Source organism: Cinclus cinclus, chromosome 27, assembly GCF_963662255.1.
Source record: "Cinclus cinclus chromosome 27, bCinCin1.1, whole genome shotgun sequence".
In the NCBI taxonomy this organism is placed as follows: domain Eukaryota; kingdom Metazoa; phylum Chordata; class Aves; order Passeriformes; family Cinclidae; genus Cinclus; species Cinclus cinclus.
In genome coordinates this window covers 3042149-3070000 of record NC_085072.1, presented here as the reverse complement: position 1 = coordinate 3070000, position 27852 = coordinate 3042149, and the positions used below count along the sequence as shown (strand labels likewise).

The following is a 27852-nucleotide window of genomic DNA, read 5'->3' as shown; positions in this document are numbered from 1 at the left end:
GAAATAAATAAATGGGGGTAAATAGTGAATATAGAAGGGATTGGGATGGAGAAATGAAATAAATAAATGGGGGTAAATAGTGAATATAGAAGGGATTGGGATGGAGAAATGAAAGAAATAAATGGGGGGTAAATATTGAATATAAAAGTGATTGGGATGGAGAAATGAAATAAATAGGAGTGTAAATATTGAATATATAAGTGACTGTGATGGAGAAATCAAATCAATAAATGGGGGGTAAATATTGAATATATAAGAGATTGCGATGGAGAAATCAAATAAACAGGGCTGAAAATATTGAATTTATAAGGGATTGGGATGGAGAAATGAAATAAATAAATGGGGGGTAAATATTGAGTACATAACTGATTGTGATGGAGAAATAAAATAAATAGGGGTGTAAATATTGAAAATATAAATGACTGTGATGGAGAAATGAAAGAAATAAATGGGGTGTAAATATTGAATATGTAAGGGATTGGGATGGAGAAATGAAAGAAATAGGAGTGTAAATATTGAATATATAAGTGACTGTGATGGAGAAATCAAATAAATAAATAAATAGCTGTATAAATATAGAATATATAAGTGATTGAGATAGAGAAATGAAATAAATACAAATAAATAACTGTATAAATATAGAATGTATAAGTGACTGCAATAGAGAAATAAAATAAAAAGGTCTGTAACTATTGAATATAGAAGTGACAGTAATACAGAAATAAAATAAATACAAATAAACAGCTGTATAAATAGAGTGTATAAGTGATGGTAATAAATAAAATAAATAGGTGAGTAAATATTGAATGTATAAGTGATTGTGATAGAGAAATAAAATAAATAAAATAAATAATTGTGTAAATACTGAATATGTAAGTAATTATAATAAATAGGAATTTTGAATATAGATGTAATTATAATAAATAAAATAAACAGGTGTATAAATATTGAATATATAAATGATTATAACACAGAAATAAAAATAAATACAGGTAAATAACTGTATAAAAATAGAATGTGTAAGTAATTATAATGCATAAATTAATTATATAAATATGTAAATAATTATATATAGAGAAATAAATGCATAAATATAAAACATATAAATGAGTAATAAAGTAAAAAAAAAATTAAATAAACCAAGGATGCAAAAAAACAGTGGGGGAAGGGTGGGTAAAAGGGTGAAAAATGGGTAAGAAATGGGTTAAAAATGGGTAAAAGGGAAAAATAAAAATTCAAAAAAGAAAAATAAACAACAGAAAAAAGGCAGAAGGGTTTGGTTGAGTCAAGAGCCCCAGGGACAGAAAAGGAAGGAACAGGGAACACTCATCCCTATGGGAAAAACCTGGAATTCCAGAGGTGGAGCTCAGGGCAGGAAATTCAAAATATCCACAGAAAAACTGTCCCAGTCACTCCTGGAATTCCCACAAGGGAATTCCAAATATCCACAGAAAAACTGTCCCAGTCACACCTGGAATTCCCACAAAGAAATTCAAAATATCCACAGAAAAACTGTCCCAGTCACTCCTGGAATTCCCACAAGGGAATTCCAAATATCCACAGAAAAACTGTCCCAGTCACTCCTGGAATTCCCACAAAGAAATTCAAAATATCCACAGAAAAACTGTCCCAGTCACACCTGGAATTCCCAGCAGGAAATTCAAAATATCCACAGAAAAACTGTCCCAGTCACTCCTGGAATTCCCACAAGGGAATTCCAAATATCCACAGAAAAACTGTCCCAGTCACACCTGGAATTCCCAGCAGGAAATTCAAAATATCCACAGAAATTGTCACTTTTAAACTCCTTTTAACATCCATTAAGATGTTTGAAGTAAAGAAAGGAATTTATGGGTTCAGGATCAGCACTCGGCAGTGTTTAAACTGGGATTAAAGCAAGGATTTAAATCTGAGTTAAACCCGGTTTAATTTAGGCTCCTGCTGGGCTATTTCCGACTTTACAACCAGCTATAAAAAGGCACAAATTCGGAAAAAAAATAAAAATAAAAAACAGGATTGATTCCTCAAAACAGAGATTGGCATTCCAAAAAAAAAAAATAAAAAATAAAAAAAAATTAAAAAATAACATGGAATTTTATAGGATTCCAGATGGGAATGGCTTTGAGCTGCATGAATGATCCCAAAAATTCCTGGGGAACTCTCCCAGATTTTCTGCCTTTAGGAACTGGAATTTTATAGGATTCCAAGTGGGAATGGCTTTGAGCTGGATGAGGGATCCCAAAAATTCCTGGGGAACTCTCCCAGATTTTCTGCCTTTAGGAACTGGAATTTTGTAAGATTCCAGATGGGAATGGCTTTGAGCTGCATGAATGATCCCAAAAATTCCTGGGGAACTCTCCCAGATTTTCTGCCTTTAGGAACTGGAATTTTATAGGATTCCAAGTGGGAATGGCTTTGAGCTGGATGAGGGATCCCAAAAATTCCTGGGGAACTCTCCCAGATTTTCTGCCTTTAGGAACTGGAATTTTATAGGATTCCAGATGGGAATGGCTTTGAGCTGCATGAATGATCCCAAAAATTCCTGGGGAACTCTCCCAGATTTTCTGCCCTTAGGAACTGGAATTTTATAGGATTCCAAGTGGGAATGGCTTTGAGCTGGATGAGTGATCCCAAAAATTCCCGGAAATTCCTGGGGAATGTCCCTGCTGCTTTAGGAGCTGTTACATCAGCTCGTCCTCACCTTGCAGAGTTTTTACATCAGTCAGAGCCTGCCTGGGCCACAATTCCCGAGGCTCTGACATCATTTGGGATATTGCAGCCAGCTCATCCCAAATTTCACCTTGGTTTGGGGTCACCGACAGCACCTGGGCTAAAAATTCCGGCTGGAACCACAGTCCTGGGATCTCTAAATTAATTATGAATGGAGAAAAAGAAATAAATCTGCTGTAAAAATACTAAAGAATTGTAAATATTTTCTATTTGCATCACTTGTTCCACCGCTGGATTTCCCAGGGGTTTGGTGCTCAAGTTATTCCTCATCCAGATGTTTGAGGTATCCACCTTGAAAAAATTTAGGTTGAATTCCTGTTTAGCTGCATCCTAGCACAGGGATTAGTATTATTAATGCCAAATTCCTAAAAAAAAAATAAATCTAATTAACTCTGGGCTCAAAAGTCTGCGTTTTGATTACATTACTTCTAGAAATAACTATTCTGTAACTACTCTATAAATATAACTGTTCTATAAAGACTATACTATTGCACTCTATAAATAGTATATACTATAGTAAGTGTATTCTATAAATATAATGCTTATGTAAGATCATATTTATAAATAATTTAATGGTATAATACTCAATAGTGGATTAAAGGGAAATGGGAATATTGGGATAATTTACATGGGAACTTCAGTTCACTACAGAATACTCAATAAACTCACTTGGCTTATAAAAAAACCCCCCAAAACTAAAAATTCTTTGGGTTGGAAAGTAACTTCCTTTTAACAGAAACTGGTGCTTTTCAGGTTAACTCCTCACAGCTCTGGAGTTCCTCAGGGGAAAAAAATTTACACTCCAGTCCCGGAGTTTCTGTGGCACGGAAACCGCAAGAGAAATTTCAATTCAAAACAGAAACAGAACTTGGGATTCTCAGGAAGGAATTTCCTGCCCCGCTTGTCAGCGAGTCTCAAAATCTCCCATCACGTGCCAAGGATGAGGAGCAGCATTCCAGGGAAATTACCAGCACATATGGAAGCACGATCTGGAACGCTGACCTCACCCCCGCTTGACACAGCGCGAGTTTGTTTATCTAACAATCCCAAAAACAACCAAATTATTAATAAATCTGTACATTTATACCTTTTTCCGCTTGGAATTCGCAGTTTTCTGCCCCGAATCGGTGTCCCCGCAGTTGAGTTTTTCCAGCTGCACCCTACACACGCTGAAACGCTCGGAGATGCCAGAGCTCGGCCTCTCTGCCCCTTGCAAACCCCGCGTCCCTTTTTTCTCCGCTGTCTCAAAGGCCGCCGTGAAATTTAAAGGGTTATAGGGATCGGTCGAGCTACAGAAAGAGTTCCAGAGTTTCAAGTTTTCCGCCTCATCCCCGCTGTCGCAGTCCCACTCGTCCTCCTCGCAACTACGAGAGCCCTCGGAGGACTCTGCCCATGAGTCTTCCTCCTCCTCCTCTTCCTCCTCCACGTCCGACATTCCCTTTCCCGGCTCGCTGGAAGACGTCTGGATGGTGGCTGTGAAGTTCTGAGGGTTGTAGGGATCCAAGCTGTAGAAGGAATTCCACAGATGGAGCCTCTCCCCGTCCTGGCTGCCGGAGTCTGAGTCCGAGGGCAGCTCTTCGCTGTCAAACCCGTCATCACCTTCATCATCACCACCATCATCATCATCATCATCCCAGTCTTCCTCATCCTCACTCTCCTCCCCACTAGATACTCCTCCGATGATATAATCTATTAATTTATTCGCGCACGCAGGTCTGGTAGAAATTGGGAAGTTTTGCTCTGTTTCAGAGTCCTCACCTTCCTCTTCGGCCGAGGCTTCCTCCTCCTCCTCAGCCTCATCCCGGAGCCCCTCCTGCTCCACGGGGACACCTCCGGGCTGTCTCCCCGCATCCTCGGGCTGCTCCAAATCCCCTCTATTACCAACTTCTCGGCGGACATCCCTGTGCTGCTGCTGCTGCTCCTCCTCCAGGCTGTGGTAGCCGTGGTCGGGGTCGGGCACGGGCAGACGCCAGGGATGGAGGAACGCCAGGCGCTTGCTGCGCAGGAACTCAACCTCGGGCAAGTCCTCGGCTCGCAGGGGCTGCGGCAGGTGGCTCTTGCCCTGCTCCAAGCCCAGCACGTACCAGTAATCCATAGGAAGGGTCCCCATGCTGCTCCGCACTAGCCCAGCTCCCCATAGCCCCGCCGGGGGCTCGGGGCCGCTTTCCGGCCGCTTCACCGGAGGCTCCTCTTGGGCCCAGTCCAGCGAGGTGTCCGCCTTGGGCAGCAGCACCAGCGGCGCCTTGGCGGGGCACAGCGCGGAGCTCAGCGCGGCGCCGGGCAAGAGCCGCTGCAGGAGAGCGGGCAGAGGCGACAGCAGCTGCGACACCACGCGCAGAAAGGAGAAGGGCGGGCTCGTCTGGGACGAGCCGCCGGCGGGGGCCGCGCTGGGGCCCGCCAGCTTCGGCCAGGCCGCGGCCAGGCCCAGCCGGGCCCACCCCGAGCCGGGGCCGGCGCGTTCGCGACCGCTGTGCTCCATGAGGCCGTTCAGCGCTGCCAGCGGTGCGGAGGAGAGTGTGGAGCGGCGCTCCGCGGCGGGGCGGTGAGTCTGAAAGCTCGGAGGGCGACGGGCAGCTCCAGTTCACGTTTCGAATCCATCCTGAGGTAGCTTCAACACAAAATGGCGGCGCCGCCGCCTCAGCTCTTTTCAGGTCGAGGAGGGGCGGGGCGACACCTCCTGGCTCCGCCCACCTCGCGTCACCGCCTCCCATTGGGCGGTGTCGGCGAGGTCACGCCCACTCCCTTTGGACACGCCCCTCGGGGATTGCATCAGCCGGCGCGCGCCGCGCGGCAGCGCCCCCTGGCGGCGTGGCGGGACCCCGGACCCACCCGTGGTGGGCACGGGACAGTTTGGGGACACTTTGGGGACATTTTGGGGACACTTTGTCAGCCCCAGGGATAGCGGTGAGTGAGGGGCGCACTGGGAAAGGAGCTGGAGGATCCTGGCGGTTGAAAGAGGCAGACCCCAGAGCCCCAGGGCTCGGCATTCTAGAGGGTGCGGCGGGCAGATGTGCAGAAGTGCGGGCAGATGTGTGCCCAGATGTGCAGGCATCCCCTTCATCCCCTTTTTTTGATCCCATTCCCGTGTACCAGGCAGGAGGGTGCCAAGGCAGGACATTCCAAATTCCCCCACCCTTGAGAATCCAGGCCGTCCCCGCACCCCAACTGCCACAAGATCCGATATTTAAAACTTTTAATATAAAGGTTAAAGTTAATTATTCTCGATCCTGAGAAACATTTCGTCCGTTTACGGAGCTGTCGCTGTAAACAAAGCACCACAGGCACCAAGCCCGCACCTGGGGCTGGCTGACAGGCGGGGACGACACAGATGTCCCCAGGGCGTGGGGACACCAAGGGTGACACAGGACGGGCACCTCGCCACGCCCGCTCTCCTTTGGGAGCGAATTCCCCGCGGTGGGAATTGCCCGGTTCCTGGGTTGGGGGGTGGGTTCCAAACACCCCAACCCCCTCCCCGTGCCACCTCCCCTTGCCCTCTGCCCCGGTGCTCACGCTACTCGTTATTAAAAAAAAAAAAAACTTAAAATACGCATATCCCAAAGGAAGAAATAACCCCCGGACCGCCCCACGCCCCTCCCTCCCCATGTTGCTCCCTTGACACAAGGTAAACTTAAAAAAGAAGCCACCTGGGCAGCGCCCTTTTGGGGACACACCCAGGGGTCCCCGGGGTGGGGACTCAGAGGGTGCCGTGGCCACGGGATCCCAGGGCAAACCAGCCCATCTTCTCCTGGGCCAGGTCCAGGTCACGGAGGCGAATCCCCACCTCCCCCAGCAGGATGTTCTCCCAAAATCCTTCCTCGCTCAGCACGCTCAGCCGCAGCTCCCGCTGCTCCAGGTCCCCCCGGGGGATCCCGTCGTACACCAGCTGTGGGACACAACGGGGACAAACCCTCAGCCACTGCCACCCGTGGGGACATTCCAAAACTCCATCCCAGTCCCGCTTACCATCTCGTTGTAAGTGGGGTTGCAGGTTTTTCGGGCCACTTTGGTTTTCCTTTTGGTGGTTTTTTGGGGGTCGGGCAGCAGGTAGGTTTTGACGTAGGGGTCGGGGTCGTTGCCGTCCTGCAGGGGTGGCTTTGGGGCCGAGTGGGGACACGCCGTGAGCACAGGGAGGGGACAGCACCCCCACCCTCCTCCCGTGGGTGCCCTGGTCCTACCAGCCCTCGGATGTGCATCACCATGATGAAGAGCTTGTTGTTCTTGTAGGAGATGGAGAGTTTCACCTCCCCGCCGACCTTGCCCAGGGATTGAGCCCACATGGTGTCTGGAGAGGGGGACAGGAAGGATGGGACACCCCTGTTGTCACCTCCCTGCCATCACCCCCCCAAAATCACCCCCCAAAATCACCTGCTGGCTTTGGGCTTGGGTTGGTTCCAGCCGCCTTCTCATCCCGGGGCAGGGGGTGGAAGAAGGTGTAGATGAGGTCACACTGCAGGGCCAGGAGGTGGCATTAGTGGTGACAATGGTGACAACATCCCCGCTGTTCAAAACCGGCGCTCTACGTGCGGCACACGCCGGAGCTACGCCAGCTGTGTTGTCCCCAGGCTCTTCCCCACCTCATTGGTAGCCCTGGCATTGTCCCCACCTCCCCGCAGCTCCCACCCGGTGTCCCCACCTCTGCCACCTCGGGGGTGGCATGGATCAGGTGCCAGATGTAGCCGTTGAGCTCCTCCTTGCGCCGCTCGGCCACCGCCTCGCCCCGCGAGCGCCCGATGACAAATCTGCTGGGGAAGCTGCGGGGACGAACACTCAGGGGAGGTCCTGGGGGGGATTTTGGGGAGTCCTTGGAGGTCTGGAGGGGTTTCAGGAGTACCTGGGCAGCAGCGAGGAGGGGAAGAGGAGGCGCAGCTTGTTGTGCAGCTCCTGGAACTCCTCGAAGGTGCGCTGCACGAAGGTCACCTCGCCCGCGTTGTCTCTCTGCACCTTCACCACGTAGGTCTGCAGAGAGGTGGGGCCGTGACGTGGGATGGGGACCTGGGGTGCCCCGAGCCCAGCCTGGGGCTGTCCCCAGCTGTCCCCACTCACGTAGCCCTTGCTGGGGTTGAAGACCCGCTCGTGGCGGCAGAGGAAGACGTCGCGGATCCGGCCGGACGTTTTGAGGGTGTGCGTGCGGGGCGCGAAGGAAAGCGTGGGCCGCGCGTCCGAGCCCGTGAACTTCATCTGCGCCAGGTTGTGGATGAAGAAGTTGAGCTTGGTGGCCACGCTGCCCAGGCTGGACTCGATCAACCTGCAACGAGTCGGCCGTGTGCTCAGTGTCACCATCCGAAGGACCCTCCGGCCGCTGCGGTGTCACCCACCCATGTCCCCTACCTGGTGAAGTAGGTGGTGGCATCGGCGTCAGAGTCCTGCGGCCTCAGCGCGTCGTACACGTACTTGAGGTCCTCCAGGTCAGAGAGCTCGGGGATGCCGCAGGACAGCATCTGGCAGGGAGGACAGGGATGAGGACAGGGGATGAAAGGACCCCCATGCCATGCTGAGGGGAATTGTGTGGCCCCCCCCCCAGCTCTCACCAGCCCCAGCAGGTTGAGGAAGAGGTGGGTGTGCTTGCGGATCAGGTTGTAGGCCTGGCAGCACAGGTCCACGAAGTCGTGGAAGCGGCTGGAGGGTTTGTCCCCGCCGTTGATGACGTACGCCATGTCCGAGGTGAAGACGAATGGCGCCCGGTCCCTGCCAGGGGACAGGAGGGACAAAGTGAGCAGGGATTGGGGGTGGGATGAGGAGAGGGAGAGGTCTCTGATCACCAGGGCAAGGAGAGGTCACTGATCACCAGGATAAGGAGCGTGGGTGGTCACTGTGGCCACCACTGAGATGACAGGGAGAGGTCACCCTCCAGCAGGACATGAAGAAGGAGAGGTCACCCACCAGCAGGACAAGCACAGGGAGCTTCCCCCAGAGGTCACAGGGGCCTCTCTCACCTCTTGATGTTGCCGAACATCTGGGCGTGGCCCAGGAACCTGCCAAAATCAATGTGGAACATGTGGCCCGTGGTCTTGAGCATGATGTTGTCGTTGTGCCTGTCACAGATGCCCAGCACGTAGGTGGCCACGCAGCAGCCGGCACAGGAGTAGATGAAGTTTTCCACGGCCTGTGAGGAAGGAGGGAAGGACAGGGAGAAAGGATGGGAAGCAAGAGGCTGGTCCCTGGAATGGGGGACATGAGGAGCAGGGGGTTCTTCCTCACCTTCTCGTACTCGTCCTCCTTGGGGTTGTGTTTCTGCAGCCAGTCCGCCAGCGGCCGGTCCTTGAAGGAGCCGGTCACGCCGTGCTCCACCTGGATCTTCCGCAGGGTCTCGGCGTTGGGGATCATCTCCACCATGCCTGGCAGGTGGGACAGCGTGAAGGGTGAGACCCTTCCAACCCCAAAAAACACGACCTCGACCCCTTTTGTCACCAACCCAATCGCTCCTCACCGGTCACCGCTGCGTGACGGGGATGGGCTGGTGGGATCAGACCCCAGGATCTGATCTGATCTGATCTGATCCCAGGACCAGACCCTGAGCCACCCCCAGCCCCGCCCGGAGCCCGGTGCCCCCTGAGGACACCCAAACCCTGGCTCACCTCGCCCGCGGCCAGTGGAGAAGCAGCGGAAGATGACCATGCGCATGTCCAGCCCCTCCTGCACCCAGATCTTGTTCATGATGCGGATCATCTGCAGCGTCAGCATGTCCTGTCGCAGGTCATCGCCACACTGCCGGGGCAAGAGCCACCAGAGCCATCAGGGCCAGGGGAAGAGCCACTAGGGCCAGGGGAAGAGCCACCAGAACCACCACAGCCATCAGGGTCAGGGGAAGAGCCACCAGGGCCAGGGGAAGAGCCACCAGAGCCACCAGAGCCATCAGGGCCAGGGGAAGAGCCACCAGGGCCAGGGGAAGAGCCACCAGAGCCACCAGAGCCATCAGGGCCAGGGGAAGAGCCACCAGAGCCATCAGGGCCAGGGGAAGAGCCACCAGAGCTCCTCCAGGGAGGAGCCACCAGAGCTGCCAGAGCCAGGAAGAGCCCTTGTAGCTCAGAGCATGGGGGATCTCAGAGGGCTGTGCCAGGATTTGGGCATTCCCAAAGGTGCCAGGCTCACCTTGAAGATGACGCGGATGTTCTCCCCGAGCGGATCCACGTTCTGGAAGGAGAGCTTCAGCGGGACGGCGTTGGAGTTGAAGTAGGAGCAGTCCTGCCGTGGGAAGGAGGGAGGGGCAGCCGGTCAGCGTGAGCTGGGAGGGGGCAGAGGAGTCCCCCAAGCCCCCTGGGCCGGGCACTCACCCGGGGCACGATGCCCTTGACCAGCAGGCTGGGGCTGAGCGGCAGCCGGCACGAGCCGTGGGCCTTGAAGAACTGCGCCACGTCCTCCAGCCCCTCACGCAGGATCCCCTGTGGGGTGGGAATGGGATCCGTGGGGATGGGATGGGATGGGATGGGATGGGATGGGATGGGATGGGATGGGATGGGATGGGATGGGATGGGATGGGAACAGGGTGACCATGAGATAGAGAGGGGTGGGAATGAGAAGAGGTTAGCATGGAACACAGTGGGCAAAACCCAGGGCGGACACAGGACAGGGTGGGAATGCGATGGGACAAGGTAAGCATGGGACGAGGTGAGCGTGGGATAGGAGGGGTGAGTGTGAGCCTGGCACCCAGCACCCCCTGCACCCCTCCCAGACCCCAGCACCCACCTGGCGGGCGGATGGGGCGGCGTCCCGGACCTGCTGTGCCAGCCTGGCCAGTGTGCTGACCAGCAGGCACTGCCGGTCAAACTCCTCGCGCAGCCCCTTCCCACAGCAGCACAGCAGCGCTGCCAGCAGGTACTGGTACCGGATACTGAACTGCGAGTCCTTGAGGCCGTCCTTCAGCAGCCTGCTGGGGACACACGGGGTCAGGCCAGGCTCGGGGTGTCCCTCGGTTTGGGGACACGCGGGTTCTGGCCGGGCTCGGGGTGCCCCCAGCACCTCCAGAGCCCCCCCAGACCCACCAGAAGAAGTAGTGGGTGATCTTCAGGTCACAGATGGCTCTCTTCATGAGGAAGCGCACCAGGGGACTGTCCAGGTAGCACTCGTACTTCAGGGCCTGCACAGGGGACAGCGTCACAGGGGCACGGTGGCAGCACCGGGCACCCCATGGCACATCCCGGCGCTACCACGCACCTGGACCAGCTGGGGCAGGTAATCCAGCAGCTCCGTGTCCGAGATGGAATCGATCCACTGCACAGCCGTCCTCCTCACCTCCTGGTCAGGGAACCTGCAGCCGGGACATGTCCGTGGGGTGACAGCGTCCTCCTGCCACCACCACATGGGACAGGAGTGTCCCCATAGCCCAGGGGCGTCTTACGTGGCGTGCAGCAGCCCCAGGGCGTCCTGGTGGCTCATGGAGCTCCACTGGCTGAGCAGGGCGTAGATGTCGGGCAGGCAGCCCCAGTCCCAGCTGGGGGCACTGGCCAGCAGCATGGGCAGGGCACCGGGGGACGAGTGACAGTGGCAGCGCTTGTCCCACAGCCGCTGCCTGTCCGCATCCGTCAGCCTGAGGGGACGGGGACAGCGTCGGGGATGGTGTGGTAGGGGTGGGGTGGTGGTGGGAGGGTGAGGAGGTGGCATCCCTGTGTCCCCAAAACACACGGAAAGTCAGGGAGGTGACATTCCTGTGTCCCACCGTGCAGGGAGAAAAGGGGGGTGGCAGGATCGGGTGCGTGTCCCCTCTGCCCTCACCTTTTATTAGAACCCCAGTAAATCCCCCAAGCCCTCCCTGCATCCCTGCCTGGCCCTACCCCTGCAAAGGAGGGGTTGAGGGACAGCCAAGACCGTGCTGAGTGACAGCAGGACCCGTGCCCAGGGGGGACTGAGCTGTCCCTGGCTGTCCCCCTGCCCAGGGACCCCCGAGCCAGCCCCGCTGGCCGAGCACCCCCGGACTCTGCGCAGCTGCTGACACCTGATCCCCCCGGACAGCTCCGGCCGTGCCAGGCTGTCCCTGGTCAGCTGTCCCCAAGGAGAGGGACAACAGGCAGGGCAGAGCATGGCAGAACCACCCAGCTCCAGAAAACTCCAGCTCATCCCAGCCCTGGAGGGAGGCTCAGCCCCTCGGACACCCCAAGGCAGCGCTGGGCAATGCCATCCCCGGGTTTATTTACCAATAAAGTGATTTTTTCTGCATGGCCTCCCGCAGCTGGCGCTGGTCCTCCTCCCCCAGGCTGCCGAACTCGTACCTGGGGCTGCTCTCAGCCACGGGTGGGTTGGTGAACTTCACCTCGAAGGCTGAGGTGGGGAAGTCGATCTGGGACAGAGGCAGAGGGTGAGGGGACCCCCACATGGGGTTTTGGGGGGGATTTGTGCCCCTGGAATGCCAGGATGTACCTGCAGGATGACGCTGTCGGGCTGGTTGAAGTTTGGGGCGCTCGACCTGGCCCTGGAGTTGTCCTGAGTCGCCGGCCACAAGCCCAGGAGCTTCCGCCCGCAGGTCAGGACCCTGGGGAGGGGACAAAGGGTGGCACTGGGGGGGGGACTCTGCTGGGGCACGAGGGTGGCACCGCTGCTGGTGCTGAGCTGAGGCACTGGGGACCCCGAGGTCCTGGGGACCCCAAAGTTCTGGGCACCCCAGCGGCACTGGGGACACTCCTGTCCCCTCCAGGGATGTCAGCCCAGCCCCTCACTGTGCCCATGGTGCTGGCACACCCCACGTACTGCCTGAAGTTGAAGAGGGGGGTGGTGACCCAGCCCAGGGCCTCGGGGACCCGCCGCTGCTTGTTGGTGTCAGAGGAGCTGCCCGGGGGTGGCACGGGCACGGCGAAGAGGGTGACACTGAGCAGGGTCTCCCGGGGCAGCCGGTTCACCTGGACTGGGAAGCAGATCCTGCAGGAGAGAGGCCAGGGATGGGCTTGGGGTGATGGGGAAAGGTTCAGGGTGCCAGGGTTGGGATCAGGGTGATGGGGATGGGTTCTGAATGATGGGGATGGGCTCAGGGTGCCAGGGATTGGGTTAAGGGTGCCAGGGTGGGCTCAGGGTGCTGGGGTGGGCTCAGGGTGCCAGAGACAGGCTCAGGGATGGGCTCAAGGTGCCAGGGATGGGCTCAGGGTGATGGGGATGGGCTCAGGGTGCCAGGGATGGGCTCAGGGTGCCAGAGACAGGCTCAGGGATGGGCTCAAGGTGCCAGGGATGGGCTCAGGGTGATGGGGATGGGCTCAGGGTGCCAGGGATGGGCTCAGGGTGCCAGAGACAGGCTCAGGGATGGGCTCAAGGTGCCAGGGATGGGCTCAGGGTGATGGGGATGGGCTCAGGGTGCCGGGGATGGGCTCAGGGTGCCAGAGACAGGCTCAGGGCTGGGCTCAAGGTGCCAGGGATGGGCTCAGGGTGATGGGAATGGGCTCAGGGTGATGGGGATGGGCTCAGGGTGCCAGAGACAGGCTCAGGGATGGGCTCAAGGTGCCAGAGACGCGCTCTCCCAGTCCCCTCCTTGGGATGCTCAGGAGACCCCAGCCCCACAGCCGCCTTTGCTGCTGGCACCGGGGTGTCCCTGGAAATCCCTGGAAGTCCCAGACACCCCCACAGGTCTGGGCACAGCCAGCTGGTGCTGCCCCAGCTCCGGGAAGCCCGGCTGCGCTCTCAGTCCCGCAAAGGTGACCGCAGGGACAGGGCCCTCCACGGAGAGCCCCGCCGGGCACTGACCTTGCCCCACAGCCCAGGGGTGGCCCCGTGGGACCCCGGGACTGGGATTCCTCTCTGCTGCTCCCAGGGAGCTCAGGGTGGCAGCTACATCCCGCGGGAAGGGGATGGATCCCCGGGATCGCCGCGCTCGCCGCCGTCCCGCCGGGCCCCTGTCCTTGGGGGCACCGGCGCCTTCTAAAATTATCCCGGCCCATCCCCACCTCCCTGGGCTGCTGGGGATGCCAGGCATGGCGAGGCCTCCCCGCCTGCTCCTGCTGCTATTTTGGGAGCAGATCCCATTTCCCAGGGGGTTGCTATTCCCGGGGAATGACACAAAAACTTCCAACACCCAAAAAAAAAAAATAAAAAAAAAATAAAAACAACGGCACGGAGAGGAGCAGGGGAGGAGAGGAGGATGGTGAGGATGATGAAGGCAGCGTGGAGGCCATGGCCTTACTGCTGGTCCCAGATGATGAGGTGGAAGAGGTATTTGTAGACATGGGCCTTCCTGGTGAGCAGGGGGCTGCACAGCTCCTTCCCGCCGTGGCTGAGGGAGCACGAGAGGTAGAAATCTTCATAACTGCGGGGAAAACACCACATGAGCCAGGTGGGGTCACCCGAGCCCCTAAATCCTTCTCCGAGGACAGGACAAGGAGTGGGGCTTTATCCGGATCACCAGAGCCCCAAAATCCTGCACTGAGGATGCAAAAGGCAAGAGGGGTTTACCTGGATCACCAGAACTCCTAAATTCTGAGAAAGGAGTGAGGGGGTTTACCAGGGCCACGGGAACCCCTAAATCCTTCCCTGAGGATGGGAAAAGGAGTGGGGCTTTACCCGGACCCTCAGAGCCCCTAAATCCTTCCCTGAAGATAGGAAAAGGAGTGGGGCTTTACCTGGGTCCCTGGAGTCCCTAAATCCTTCCCAAAGGATGGAAAAGGGGAGAGAGGGTTGCCCGGAGCCTTAGAGCCCCTAAATCCTTCCCAAAGGATGGAAAAGGAGTGGGGCTTTACCTGGATCACTGGAGCCCCTAAATCCTTCCCTGAAGATAGGAAAAGGAGTGGGGCTTTACCTGAGTCCCTGGAGTCCCTAAATCCTTCCCAAAGGATGGGAAAGGGGGTGAGGCTTTACCAGGGCCACGGGAACCCCTAAATCCTTCCCTGAGGATGGGAAAAGGAGTGGGGCTTTACCCGGACCCTCAGTGCCCCAAAATCCTTCCCTGAAGATAGGAAAAGGAGTGGGGCTTTACCTGGATCACTGGAGCCCCTAAATCCTTCCCCAAGAATGGAAAAGGGGAGAGAGGGTTGCCCGGAGCCTTAGAGCCCCTAAATCCTTCCCAAAGGATGGAAAAGGAGTGGGGCTTTACCTGGATCACTGGAGCCCCTAAATCCTTCCCTGAAGATAGGAAAAGGAGTGGGGCTTTACCTGGATCACTGGAGCCCCTAAATCCTTCCCCAAGGATGGAAAAGGGGAGAGAGGGTTGCCCGGAGCCTTAGAGCCCCTAAATCCTTCCCAAAGGATGGGAAAGGGGGACAGAACGGGGACATCTCCCCCCTCCCCGCGCTGTCCCCAGCACCATATGGCACTGCGCATTCCGGCACACGGGGGAGTGGGGGGGGGGCCCTGCCATGTGGCAGGTGCCGAGCGACAATCCGGGCAGGGCTGTGACAATCCGGGCAGGGCTGTGACAATCCGGGCAGGGCTGGGGGGCGCGGGGGTCAGGGGCTGGCGGCATTTCCCAGGCTCGCCGCTTTGTTCGGAGCCACTCACCAAGGGGAATACATTAAGGACAAGGACAAAGGCGAGGGGTCCCCGGCGGGGCGGCTCTGTCGGCGCCGCTGTCGCCACCCCCCGGTCCCCTCCCGGTCCCCTCCCGGTCCCCCCGCGCCGGGCACGGGCACGGAGGAGCAGGAACAAAGGGACCACGCTGCGTGGGGCCATCTGTCACCTCCCTCGGGATGAGCCGAGCTGCGGCGACATCCTGCCCTGCGTGGCAGTGCCAGCGCTCTCGGGAACACATTTTGGGGTGTACAGCATTCCCGGGAACACAGTGGGATTTTGGGGTGTCCGGCATTCCCAGGAAACAGCTGGGATTTCGGGGTGTACAGCATTCCCAGGAATGTGCTGGGATTTTGGGGTATCCAGCATTCCCAGAAACGTGCTGGGATTTTTGGGGTTGTCCCACTGTCAGCATTCCCAGGAATGTGCTGGGATTTTTGGGGTTGTCCCACTGTCAGCATTCCCAGGAATGTGCTGGGATTTTTGGGGTTGTCCTACTGTCAGCATTCCCAGGAACGTGCTGGGATTTTTGGGGTTGTCCCAGCATTCCCAGGAACGTGCTGGGATTTTGAGGTTGTCCCACTGTCAGCATTCCCAGGAATGTGCTGGGATTTTGAGGTTGTCCCACTGTCAGCATTCCCAGGAATGTGCTGGGATTTTGAGGTTGTCCCACTGTCAGCATTCCCAGGAACGTGCTGGGATTTTTGGGGTTGTCCCAGCATTCCCAGGAACGTGCTGGGATTTTTGGGGTTGTCCCACTGTCAGCATTCCCAGAAACGTGCTGGGATTTTTGGGGTTGTCCTACTGTCAGCATTCCCAGGAACGTGCTGGGATTTTTGGGGTTGTCCCAGCATTCCCAGGAACGTGCTGGGATTTTTGGGGTTGTCCCACTGTCAGCATTCCCAGAAACGTGCTGGGATTTTTGGGGTTGTCCTACTGTCAGCATTCCCAGGAACGTGCTGGGATTTTTGGGGTTGTCCTACTGTCAGCATTCCCAGGAACGTGCTGGGATTTTTGGGGTTGTCCCAGCATTCCCAGGAACGTGCTGGGATTTTGGGACATCCCAGGAGCTGGAATTGACAACCCCTCCCCACTCAGAACACCCCACAATTCACAACCCTTCCCTACCACTACAGAAAATCCCGATTTTACCAACCCGGGCCGCTCGGGCTGTCTCTCCCTTTCCTCCCAACATTCCCGGGAATTCCTGGGGTACAAACAGCAGCCGGAGGGAGCCCAGGTGAGCCCCTTACCTGGCGGCCCAGGTGATGGGGATGCGGTGGGTGGCGTAGACGGTGAAGGACAGCGGGCAGGTGAGCAGCCTCGCCTCCTGCGCCGCGCCCAGCTCGCGGCTGCCGGGAGCGGCCGTCTGGAAATCGGCGTTGAAGGTGCTGCAGTAGAGCTCCACCAGGTTGAGGATGGCGGCCGTGAGGCTCTCCACGATCCTCTCTGAGGGAAACACGGCAGGGATACGTCAGGGATCCAGCAGGAACAGGGATCTGTCAGTCCCTCAGGGATCCAACATGGACAGGGATCTGTCAGTCCCTCAGGGATCCAGCAGGAACAGGGATCCATGAATCCCTCAGAGATCCAACATGGACAGGGATCTGTCAGTCCCTCAGGGATCCAACATGGACAGGGATCTGTCAGTCCCTCAGGGAATCAGGGACAGGGATCTTTCAATCCCTCAGGGAATCAAGGACAGGGATCTGTCAGTCCCTCAGGGATCCAGCAGGAACAGGGATCTGTCAGTCCCTCAGGGATCCAACATGGACAGGGATCTGTCAGTCCCTCAGGGATCCAGCAAGAACAGGGATCTGTCAGTCCCTCAGGGATCCAACATGGACAGGGATCTGTCAGTCCCTCAGGGATCCAGCAGGAACAGGGATCCATGAATCCCTCAGAGATCCAACATGGACAGGGATCTGTCAGTCCCTCAGGGATCCAACATGGACAGGGATCTGTCAATCCCTCAGGGAATCAAGGACAGGGATCTGTCAGTCCCTCAGGGATCCAACATGGACAGGGATCCATGAATCCCTCAGAGATCCAACATGGACAGGGATCTGTCAGTCCCTCAGGGATCCAGCAGGAACAGGGATCTGTCAGTCCCTCAGGGAATCAGGGACAGGGATCCATCAGTCCCTTAGGAATCCCTCAATCCCTTAGGAATCCCTCAATCCCTCAGGGATCCATCCCTCAAATTTGGATTTGGGATCCCTGCACTGCTTCCCCCCCACCCAGGGATGAATTAATGACAGGGGAATTCCAAAATTCCCATTTGGAGTAAAGGCAATTCCAGGTTTCCACTCTGGAATTCACAAGGAGCAACAACACCCCCCCAAAATCCTCCTTTCTTTCTTTATTTTTTTTTTTTTTGTCTTTAACCAGACCGGTTTCCCACCCGTTTTTTGGCCTCAAGAATTGAAAGGGGAGGAGTGGCTTGGAGATGAAAAGCACCACGAACTTGAGCCCAGAAAGGAGAGAAGGAGAAAAGAAATACCTCGATTTTCCCTCTTGGCCAGAACATTTGGATCCTGTGGAGAGAAAGGAAAAAAAAAAAAAAAAAAAAAAAAAAAAAAAAAAAAAAAAAAAAGCCACACAGAAAAATTAGAAACCACCACCACGAAAAAGAAAAAAAAAATAAAAGAGAAAAAATAAGAAACCACAAAAAAAAAAAAAAAAAGAAACCACAAGAAACCCCCCCAAGCTCCAGCCCGGTGCTGCCAAGGCAGATTTATTTATTTTACGTAACCACCCCAGGCTGCCAGATCCAGGCTATTCATGGATTTTCCACGTGGTGGAAGGAAGGAAAACATCCAGATGTGACCATTTTTTTTTTTTTTTCTTCCCCTCTCTCCCAGCTCCTGGCTGAATTCCCTCAGCCCTGCAGGTGCCCCTGGCTCACCTTCTGGATTTTGGGCTGCATTCGGGACGGGCAGGGCGGCATCTGGTTGAGAGCAGCCGTGATTTCCTGGGATTCCACGGCCGCCAGGGCATTGCAGATGGCCATGACTGACTGGATCACCCTCTCGGCTTTCAGGGAAAAATCTCCCTGCCAGGGATGGGGAGAGGGGTTGGAGTGGGACCCCCAAAATCCCAGGGGGGCTGGGCTGATCCTTGGCACACGCCCGGCATGAGAACACAGAGATTTGTGCCTCGGTTTCTCTGTTTGCTCATCTCTTTAGGTGGATTTTTAGGGGGGGGAAAAAAATATAAAAAAATCTTTCCTTGGAGGGTGGTGGGATTTGGGAAAGGGTTCCCAGGGAATGGAGATCTAGGCATGGCCAGAGCTCCAGGAGAGTTTGGGAAATGCACCCAGGGTGGGGTTTTGGGGTGTCTGTGCAAGGCCAGGAGTTGGGATTGATATTCCTTATGGACCCCTTCTCTCTGTGGGTATTCCAGGATTCCTGGCTTTTCTCACAAGGAAAAGAGGAAGGAGTCCACAGTGAAAGCAAAGTGACCCCAAAAACCTCCCAAAAATCCCCAAAACTTCCCAACCCCCCCCGCAAAATCCCCAAAACCACCCAAACCCCCCAAATCCCCCAAGAGCCCCCAAAAGCAGCGCTGGCCTCACCTCGGCCGCCAGGAACGCGTCCACCTCGTTGTGGAAGGTGTCAAAGAGGAGGCTCAGGGCCTGCCTGGGGGACAGGGACACGTGGGGACAGGGGACAGGGACACGTGGGGACAGGGACATGTGGGGACAGGGGACAGGGACACGTGGGGACAGGGACATGTGGGGACAGGGGACAGGGACACGTGGGGACAGGGACACGTGGGGACAGGGGACAGGGACACGTGGGGACAGGGACATGTGGGGACAGGGGACAGGGACACGTGGGGACAGGGGACAGCGCTCAGCCCTGGTCAGGGGACACGTGGGGACAGGGACACGTGGGGACAGGGGACAGTGCTCAGCCCCGGTCAGGGGACATGTGGGGACAGGGACACGTGGGGACAGGGGACAGTGCTCAGCCCCGGTCAGGGGACATGTGGGGACAGTTCCCCTGGGTGGGCACGTGGGGACGGTGACACTGTGTGCCCCCAATGTGGGGACAGTGCCACCGTGTCCTCCAGGTAGGGATTGGGGACAGTGCCACCGTGTCCCCCCGGGTGAGGACTGGGACAGTGCCACCATGTCCCTCCCAGGTCTGAGTTGGGGACAGTGCCACTGTGTCCCCCAGATGGGGACAGTGCCATCATGTCTCCCAGGTGGGGACAGTGCCAGCGTGTCCCCTCCAGGAGGGGATTGGGGACAGGGGACAGTGCCAGCGCGTCCCCCAGGTGGGGATAGGGACAATGCCATCGTGTCCCCCAGGAGGGGACAGTGGCAGCCCCAGGGCCCCCAGGGGACGTGTCCCCAGCCCTACCTGCTGATGGTGTGTTTGATGGGCCGCTCCTGCAGGTGGATGTGGTGGTTCAGGGTGGAGGGGCTCCGGTCATCGCTGGCCTGGGGACACAGAGAGGCTGAGTGGGGCTGCAGGGAGGTGACACCGACCCCAGGGAGGTGACACTGACATCTTGGTGTCCCACAGAGGTGACACTGACCCCTTGGTGTCCCAGAGTGGTGATACCAACCCCAGGGAGGTGACACTGACCCCCCCACTATTCCAGGGAGGTGACATCAACGCCCCAGTGTCCCAGGGAGGTGACACTGACACCCTGGTGTTCCAGGGAGGTGACACCGACCCCAGGGAGGTGACAGTGACCCCAGGGAGGTGACAGTGACCCCAGGGAGGTGTCCTAGGGAGGTGACCCCAACCCCAGGGAGGTGACAGTGACCCCAGGGAGGTGACACTGACCCCCCCACTATTCCAGGGAGGTGACACCAACGCCCCAGTGTCCCAGGGAGGTGACATTGACACCCTGGTGTTCCAGGGAGGTTACACCAACCCCAGAGAGGTGACACTGACCCCAGGGAGGTGTCCTAGGGAGGTGACCCCAACCCCAGGAAGGTGACAGTGACCCCAGGGATGTGTCCTAGGGAGGTGACCCCGACCCCAGGGAGGTGACAGTGACCCCAGGGAGGTGACAGTGACCCCAGGGAGGTGTCCTAGGGAGGTGACCCCAACCCCAGGGAGGTGACAGTGACCCCAGGGAGGTGACAGTGACCCCAGGGAGGTGTCCCAGAGAGGTGACCCCGACCCCAGGGAGGTGACAGTGACCCCAGGGAGGTGACACTGACCCCCCCACTATTCCAGGGAGGTGACACCAACGCCCCAGTGTCCCAGGGAGGTGACATTGACACCCTGGTGTTCCAGGGAGGTTACACCAACCCCAGAGAGGTGACACTGACCCCAGGGAGGTGTCCTAGGGAGGTGACCCCAACCCCAGGGAGGTGACAGTGACCCCAGGGACGTGTCCCAGGGAGGTGACCCCGACCCCAGGGAGGTGACAGTGACCCCAGGGAGGTGACAGTGACCCCAGGGAGGTGTCCTAGGGAGGTGACCCCAACCCCAGGGAGGTGACAGTGACCCCAGGGAGGTGACAGTGACCCCAGGGAGGTGTCCCAGAGAGGTGACCCCGACCCCAGGGAGGTGACCCCGACCCCCCGGTGTCCCACACCCACCGTGCGGGCCAGGTCACTGCGCACCCCGTTCCTCCTGAGCAGCTGCAGCCGGATGTCGATGTCGAATTTCCTGCAGTGCTGGATGTGCTCGTGGCTGCCCAGCGCGTGTTTGCTGTGGGGACAGGGACACAGGCTCACCCCACAACCCAAAATCCCACCTGGGTACCCCAAAATCCTGCCTGGGGTGACCCAAAATCCCCAAATCCCATGGCCAGGCAGCCTTGGCTGGGGTTCCCACTGAGGCTGGATTTCCTGTAGGGCTGGGAAGGGACAGCCCTACAGGATGATCCCATACCCCAAAATCCCTCCTGGGGTGCCCTAAAATACTGAAATTCCACAGCCAGGCACCCTTGGGATGGGCTCAGAGCGAGGCTGAACTTCCTGCAGGGCTGGATGAACTCCAAAGTGCCAAATATCCAGGGAGAACTCATCCCACACCCCAAAATTCTGCCTGAGTGCCCCAAAATCCCTCCTGGGGTGCTCCAAAACCCCTTCTGGAATAGCCCATCCCAAAACCCCACACCCAGGCAGCCCTGGCAGGGGCTCAGGGTCCTGCACAGAGACCTTTGTGGCACCAGGAAAGGCGGAGAATGAGGAATTGTTTTCCCTCCTTCCCCTCCGGAGCCGGGCGTGGAGGAGCCCAGCCTGCCAGGACCTGCCCAGGAATCCGTGGGAAGCAGGGCAGGGATCTGAGGGATCTGTGGGGTTGGGATGAACCAGGGCAGGGATCTGAGGGATTTGTGGGATTGGGATGAACCAGGGCAGGGATCTGAGGGATCCGTGGGATTGGGGTGAACCAGGGCAGGGATCTGAGGGATTTGTGGGATTGGGATGAACCAGGGCAGGGATCTGAGGGATCTGTGGGATTGGGGTGAACCAGGGCAGGGATCTGAGGGATCCGTGGGATTGGGATGAACCAGGGCAGGGATCTGAGGGATCCGTGGGATTGGGATGAACCAGGGCAGGGATCTGAGGGATCTGTGGGGTTGGGATGAACCAGGGCAGGGATCTGAGGGATTTGTGGGATTGGGATGAACCAGGGCAGGGATCTGAGGGATCCTTGGGATTGGGATGAACCTTGGAGCTGGGAGTGACAAGAAGAGCCGTGGAACTGGGAATATCACAGGGACCTTGGAGCTGGGAATGACAGAAGGAACCCTGGATCTGGGAATCATAGGGAATTCTGGAACTGGGAGTGACAGGGAGACCCTAGAGTAGGGAGTGTCAGGAAGAATTCTGGATGTGGGAATGACAAGGAAAACCCTGGAGCTGGGATTGATGGGGGGAATTCTGGATGTGGGAATGACAAGGAAAACCCTGGAGCTGGGATTGATGGGGGGAATTCTGGATGTGGGAATGACAAGGAAAACCCTGGAGCTGGGAATGACGGGGGGAATTCTGGATCTGGGAATGCCATCCCGATTCCCCCATCCAAACCCCTCCAACCCCGCTTCCTCCGGGCGGAAGGAGCCGACTGAGCCTGGATAAATCCCACGGGAATGCCGTGGCAGCAGCTCAGGGAGCCGAGCAGAGCTCCAGGGCCTGCCCGGATCCGCTGGGAGGGTTTTGGCACCTCCAGCATCTCCTCGGCCATGGGAAGATGTGGGAAGAAAAGATCGGCCACAAAGGGGGCTTTGTGTTCCCAAAGGAGCTGGGAAATGTCCCTTGGGGTCTGCTCATTCCTTTGGGAATGCCAGCCCACAGCTGGATGGATCCAGCCCTGGCAGCTCCGAGCCCCCCAGGGCTGCTGGGCACAGCTGGGCACACCTGGGCACACCTGGGCACATCTGCACGGGGTTCTTTGGGTTCACAAGGGCTCGGCACCTTCAGGAACAGCTCCTTTGGGTGGCCCTGTAGCCTGCTTTGGTGGCCCTGAATCCCCTCTAGGTAGCCCTGAACCCCCTTTGGGTAGCCCTGAACCCCCTTTGGGTAGCCCTGAATCCCTTCTAGGTAGCCCTGACACCCCTTTGGTAGCCCTGAACCCCCTTTGGGTAGCCCTGAAGCCCCTCAGGGTGCCAGGAGCAGCTCTGGGCTCCCTCTCAGCCTCTCCTGAGATTCCCATCCGCCCCTTTAGATCCCAAACCCGCGGCTCCCACGGAATTCCCGCAGAGAATTCCCGGCAGGGCCGGCTCCAGGGCAGCTCTCCAGCAGCAGGAGCTGGCTCCAGCCCCAGGAAAAGCCGGGAATGCCGTGGCTGATGCTTGTCCCTCTACAGGGAGCTCTTCCAAACCTCCAAACCCCCTGGAAAACCAGAATTCCTCCAGGAAAAACAACGAAGCATGGAGGGATGTGATCCACTTTGCCCACCCTTGGGATTCCTGAACCCCCCACATCCCTCTCCCACCTTCTCCTGGGATTTATCCAGAGCTGGGAGAAGCTGGGCTCCTCTCCCTGACACAACTTTTATGGAATTCTCCTCCAAAAAGCATTTTTGGCAGCTCCCAGCTTCCCAGCCCGTTTCCCAGCCGGACAGACACATCGGGAGTGACATTCCCAACACGCTGCTTTTGGCAGGAGTGGCTCCAGAGGCAGGAAAAAGAGCGGAGAAACTCCTGCTGTGCTCACCAGGATCAACCCTGGGTGTTCATCACACCCCGGGATGCCAGGAGGTGGATTTTTCCTGATTTTTCCCTGTTTTTTTCCCGGTTTTCCCCCTTCTTCTCCTGGCTTTCACCTGCTTTTCCCTGTTTTTCTGGTTTTTTCCCCTGGTTTTCCCCCTGTGTTTTTTTTCCCTGTTTTTCTTTTCCTGATTTTCCTCTGGTTGTCACTGGTTTTTCCCTGTTTACTTTCCCCAGTTTCCCCCTGTTTTTTTCTCATTTTTCCCCAGCTTTTCCCCCTATTATTTCCCATTTCCCCATTTTTCCATGTTTTCCAGTTGTTTTCACCTGTTTTCACCTTGCTTTCCCTGTTTTTCCCAGTTTCTCCCTCATTTTCCCCTTGTTTATTTTCCCTGCTTTCCCCATTTTTTCCTCCCTTTCCCTAGTTTTTCCCTCATTTCCCCCCATTATTCTCCTCTTATTCCCTCAGTTTTTCCCCCATTTTCCCCCTGTTTTTTCCCCATTTCCCCCCGTTTTATTTCCCCATTTTCCCTCATTTTCTCCCTGCTTTCCCCCCCATTTTTCCCAAGGCCCCTCACTTCTGCAGGAATTCCTCCAGGCCGCAGATTTTGAGCAGGAAATCCTCGACGTCGACGGCGCCGAGCTCGTCGTGGGTGTAGCACAGGGCTTGGTAAATGAGCAGGTCCACGGTGGAGGAGCCTGGGGGGACACGGAGCAGGCCTGAATCCTTGGGAATTCCGGGAATTCTGGGAATGGTGGGGATGGGGGGGATGGTGGGAATGGTGGGGATGGTGGGAATGGTGGGGATGGTGGGAATGGTGGGAATGGTGGGAGCGGTGGGAATGCTGAAATGGTGGAATTGTGGGAATGGTGGAATGGTGGGGATGGTGGGAATGGTGGGAGCGGTGGGAATGCTGAAATGGTGGAATTGTGGGAATGGTGGAATGGTGGGGATGGTGGGAATGGTGGGAGCGGTGGGAATGCTGAAATGGTGGAATTGTGGGAATGGTGGAATGGTGGGGATGGTGGGAATGGTGGGGATGGTGGAATGGTGGGAATGGTGGAATGGTGGGGATGGTGGGAATGGTGGGAATGCTGGGAATGCTGGGAATGCTGGGAGCGGTGGGAATGGTGGGAATGGTGGGAATGGTGGAATGCTGGGAATGCTGGGAATGCTGGGAGCGGTGGGAATGGTGGGAATGGTGGAATGCTGGGAATGCTGGGAGCGGTGGGAATGCTGGGATTGACAGGAACACCGAGAACGGCGGGAACTTTGGGAATGTGGGAATTCCCAGTTTCCCGAGGTGCGCCGGCGCTCACAGTCGCAGGTGAAGGTCAGCGGCTCCCTCAGGCTCTCACACACCACGGTCACCTTCAGGCTCACGCCCTGGCCCAGCTGCTCCGGGCTCCGGCTCACGGCGTTCCACACCAAACCCGTCCCGGGATAATCCTCGGTGCCGGAGCTGGAGCGCAGCCTGGGGGAGCAGGGACGGCTCAGGGGTGGAAATCCTGCGGGATTTCAGGGGTGTCCCCCTACCCCAAAACTCACCCGGGTTGCCTCGAAGCCTCTTTTGGCAACACAAGAGATCGGCACCTTTTGGATCAGCCCTTTTTGGTAGCCCTGAATCCCCTTTTGGTGGCCCTGAATCCCCTTGGGGTGGCCCTGAACCCCCTTAGGGTGGCCCTGCAGCCCATTTATGGTTTTTCGGGGGTGTTTTGGGTACTTACACATCCAGCATGTGACAGAAGGCGGCCACCTCCTCATCCCGCTCCTCGGACACCTCGAAGAGCTCGTAGCCATTGGCCAAGGAGTGCGGCCGGGGGGCCACCTGTGGGGCAGGGCATGAGCTCATCACCTGGGGCCACCCCCAGGGCCCCACACCCCATGGGAGTCACCGGCTGCAGGATCCCACCCTTCTGGAAAGGTCGCATCCATCCCAGGGTCTGATTCATCCCACATTTGGGGGTTCAGGGGAGATCTGGTACATGGGAACTCCACGTTTTGGGGTTCCAGCCAAGGCTGGCTCATGGGATCTGCAGTTTTTGGGGTTCTGGGTGGGTCTGGCTTATGGGACATTCAGTTTTGGGCAGGTCTGTTTTATGGGATGTCTCCATGCTCAGATATCACATCCCACACAACATTCCACAGAGCCACGAGGACGGGACAAGAAGAACCCACCCAGAAGGACATCCCAGCTCCAGGAGACCCCAGCTCCAAAATCCCAGCTCCAAAATCCCAACTCCAGGACACCCCAGCTCCAAAATCCCAGCTCCAGGACACCCCAGCTCCAAAATCCCAGCTCTGGGACATCCCAGCTCTGAACTCCCATCTTCATCCCCGCTCCAACTCCAACTCCAGCTCCAACTCCAACTCCAACTCCAGCTCCAGCAGCTGGATCCTCTCACCGGCTCCACGGAGATCCTACGGTTCCTGTTGGCCACCAGGTTCTTCCTGTTGCCCGTGCGGGGTCCGCAGGTGCGCGGGGGCACCTGGGGGGGCATGGTCTTGCTCCGCGCCACCGGCTTCCCGCTGGATTCCTTCTCCAGGATTTTCCTGCCTTCCTTCCAGCCACGGGAATTTTCCCGCAGCACCTCAGACTCGTAGGTGGACTTGAGGTTGAGGCAGGTGATGGCGTCCACGCCGTAGGGATCCTCCTGGGAGATGCGGCGCCCCAAAAGTTTGTCCTGAGCCACCGAGTACATGTTGATGTCCCTGGGCTGGCCCTGGCCCTTGGGGGACAGCGGGGACACCTTCCCCGAGCGCTGGCCACCCTCGGGACAACCCCACAGCGGGTGCCGCGGGGGCAGAGGGGGCGGCGAGAGCTTTTTGGGGGAACCGGCGCCGTTGTGGGGCTGGGAGCCGTTGAGGGGCTCCCCAAGGAAATCCCGCTGGGAGCCATCCAGGATGAACAGGTAATCCCCGCTCAGGGGGCCCTTCCGCCACCGCCGCGGCTCCGTGCTGGGCCCGGGTGGCACTTGGGGACCCTCGGGGACAGCGGGGCCGTCGTAGCAGAGCGTGGGGTCAGAGCCCGAGAGCGCCCGCGCCGCTTTGATGCCGGCGCAGCCGTTCCTGTCCACGGGGTCATCCCAGGAGATGAGGGGACGCTCCTGGAGCTGCTCCTTCCTGGCCCGGCTCTCCTCCTTGTCCTGACGGAGCCGGGATAAAGCGTCGTATTCCATCTGCAGCGCCTCGGCCAGCGCCAGCTCCTTGCGGCTCAGCCCCACCGACTCCAGAGCCGGCCACTGCTCGCCGGGGCCACGCGGGCCCGACATCCTGCCGGGATCGGGGTCAGGAGAACGGGACAGGACCCGACATCCTGCCGGGATCGGGGTCAGGAGAACGGGACAGGACCCGACATCCTGCCGGGATCGGGGTCAGGAGAACGGGACAGGACCCGACATCCTGCCGGGATCGGGGTCAGGAGAACGGCATCGTGCTGCTCCGGCCTCCTGGGAATGGGAAAGGTCAGGGGTTAATGGATGGGCACCTGCGGAGGGCTGGGAATGGGGAAAGGAGAGGGATTCATGGATGGGTGCCCACGGATGTTGGGAATGGGGAAAGGTGAGGGATTCATGGATGGGTGCCCACGGATGTTGGGAATGGGGAAAGGTGAGGGATTCATGGATGGGTGCCCACGGATGCTGGGAATGGGGAAAGGTGAGAGATTCATGGATGGGTGCCCACGGATGCTGGGAATGGGGAAAGGTGAGGGATTCATGGATGGGTGCCCACGGATGTTGGGAATGGGGAAAGGTGAGGGATTCATGGATGGGTGCCCACGGATGTTGGGAATGGGGAAAGGTGAGGGATTCATGGATGGGTGCCCACAGGTGCTGGGAATGGGGAAAGGTGAGGGATTCATGGATGGGTGCCCACGGATGCTGGGAATGGGGAAAGGTGAGGGATTCATGGATGGGTGCCCACAGGTGCTGGGAATGGGGAAAGGTGAGGGATTCATGGATGGGTGCCCACGGATGTTGGGAATGGGGAAAGGTGAGGGATTCATGGATGGGTGCCCACGGATGTTGGGAATGGGGAAAGGTGAGGGATTCATGGATGGGTGCCCACAGGTGCTGGGAATGGGGAAAGGTGAGGGATTCATGGATGGGTGCCCACGGATGTTGGGAATGGGGAAAGTGAGGGGTTAATACTGGAAATGGGGAAAGGGATTAATGGATGGATGCCCACAGATGCTGGAAATGGGGAAATTTGAGGGATTAATGGATGGGCACTCCATGCATGGCTGGGAACAGGAAAAAGAAAGGGATTAATGCTGGGAATGGGGGAATCTGAGGGATTAATGGATGGGCACTCCATGAAATGCTGGGAGCAGGGAAAAGCAAGGGATTAGTGCTGGGAATAGGAAAAGGAGGGAGGAGAAGGTTGGTGGATGGAGGAGGCCCCCAGAGAGCTGGAGAGGGATTTTTGGATGGAGGGACACAGGGAATGGGCTCCCATTGGAAAAGAATTCCCACTGGAATTCTTGGCTGTGAGGGTGGGGAGGAGTTGGGATGGAATTCCCAGAGGAGCTGTGGCTGCTCCATCCCTGGGAGTGTCCCAGGCCAGGTTGGACAGTGGAT

At 57.1% G+C, this 27852-nt stretch overlaps 2 protein-coding genes across 5 annotated transcripts in view; both read right to left on the bottom strand.

Annotated features, from left to right (window-relative positions):
- Positions 1-5421, bottom strand: part of PPP1R15B (protein phosphatase 1 regulatory subunit 15B) — an 11019-nt gene extending 5598 nt beyond the window's left edge. For all 4 annotated transcript variants that reach the window (XR_009933999.1, XM_062509516.1, XM_062509515.1 and 1 more), the window contains exon 1: positions 3818-5421. Coding sequence is in view for 3 of the 4 variants with exons in the window: in XM_062509516.1 (XP_062365500.1) it covers positions 3818-5209 (1392 nt within the window). In the remaining variant the exon portion in view is untranslated. The remainder of the gene's footprint in view (positions 1-3817) is intronic.
- A 237-nt stretch (positions 5422-5658) lies between these two features.
- PIK3C2B (phosphatidylinositol-4-phosphate 3-kinase catalytic subunit type 2 beta) lies at positions 5659-26544 on the bottom strand. Its single transcript, XM_062509362.1, has 32 exons — positions 25678-26544; positions 25000-25100; positions 24592-24746; positions 23850-23970; positions 20714-20825; positions 19515-19594; positions 18722-18785; positions 18053-18199; positions 17648-17681; positions 16398-16593; positions 13826-13948; positions 12409-12576; positions 12082-12193; positions 11859-12001; positions 11066-11254; positions 10882-10975; positions 10710-10804; positions 10414-10594; positions 10002-10109; positions 9820-9912; positions 9306-9435; positions 8929-9065; positions 8664-8833; positions 8259-8415; positions 8059-8168; positions 7774-7975; positions 7562-7686; positions 7364-7481; positions 7096-7177; positions 6906-7012; positions 6694-6822; positions 5659-6613 (listed from the first exon to the last, which is right to left on the bottom strand). The coding sequence occupies exons 1-32, from the start codon at positions 26542-26544 to the stop codon at positions 6425-6427; spliced, it is 4839 nt and encodes a 1612-aa protein (XP_062365346.1). The 3' UTR covers positions 5659-6424.
- Between the last annotated feature and the right edge of the window lie 1308 nt (positions 26545-27852).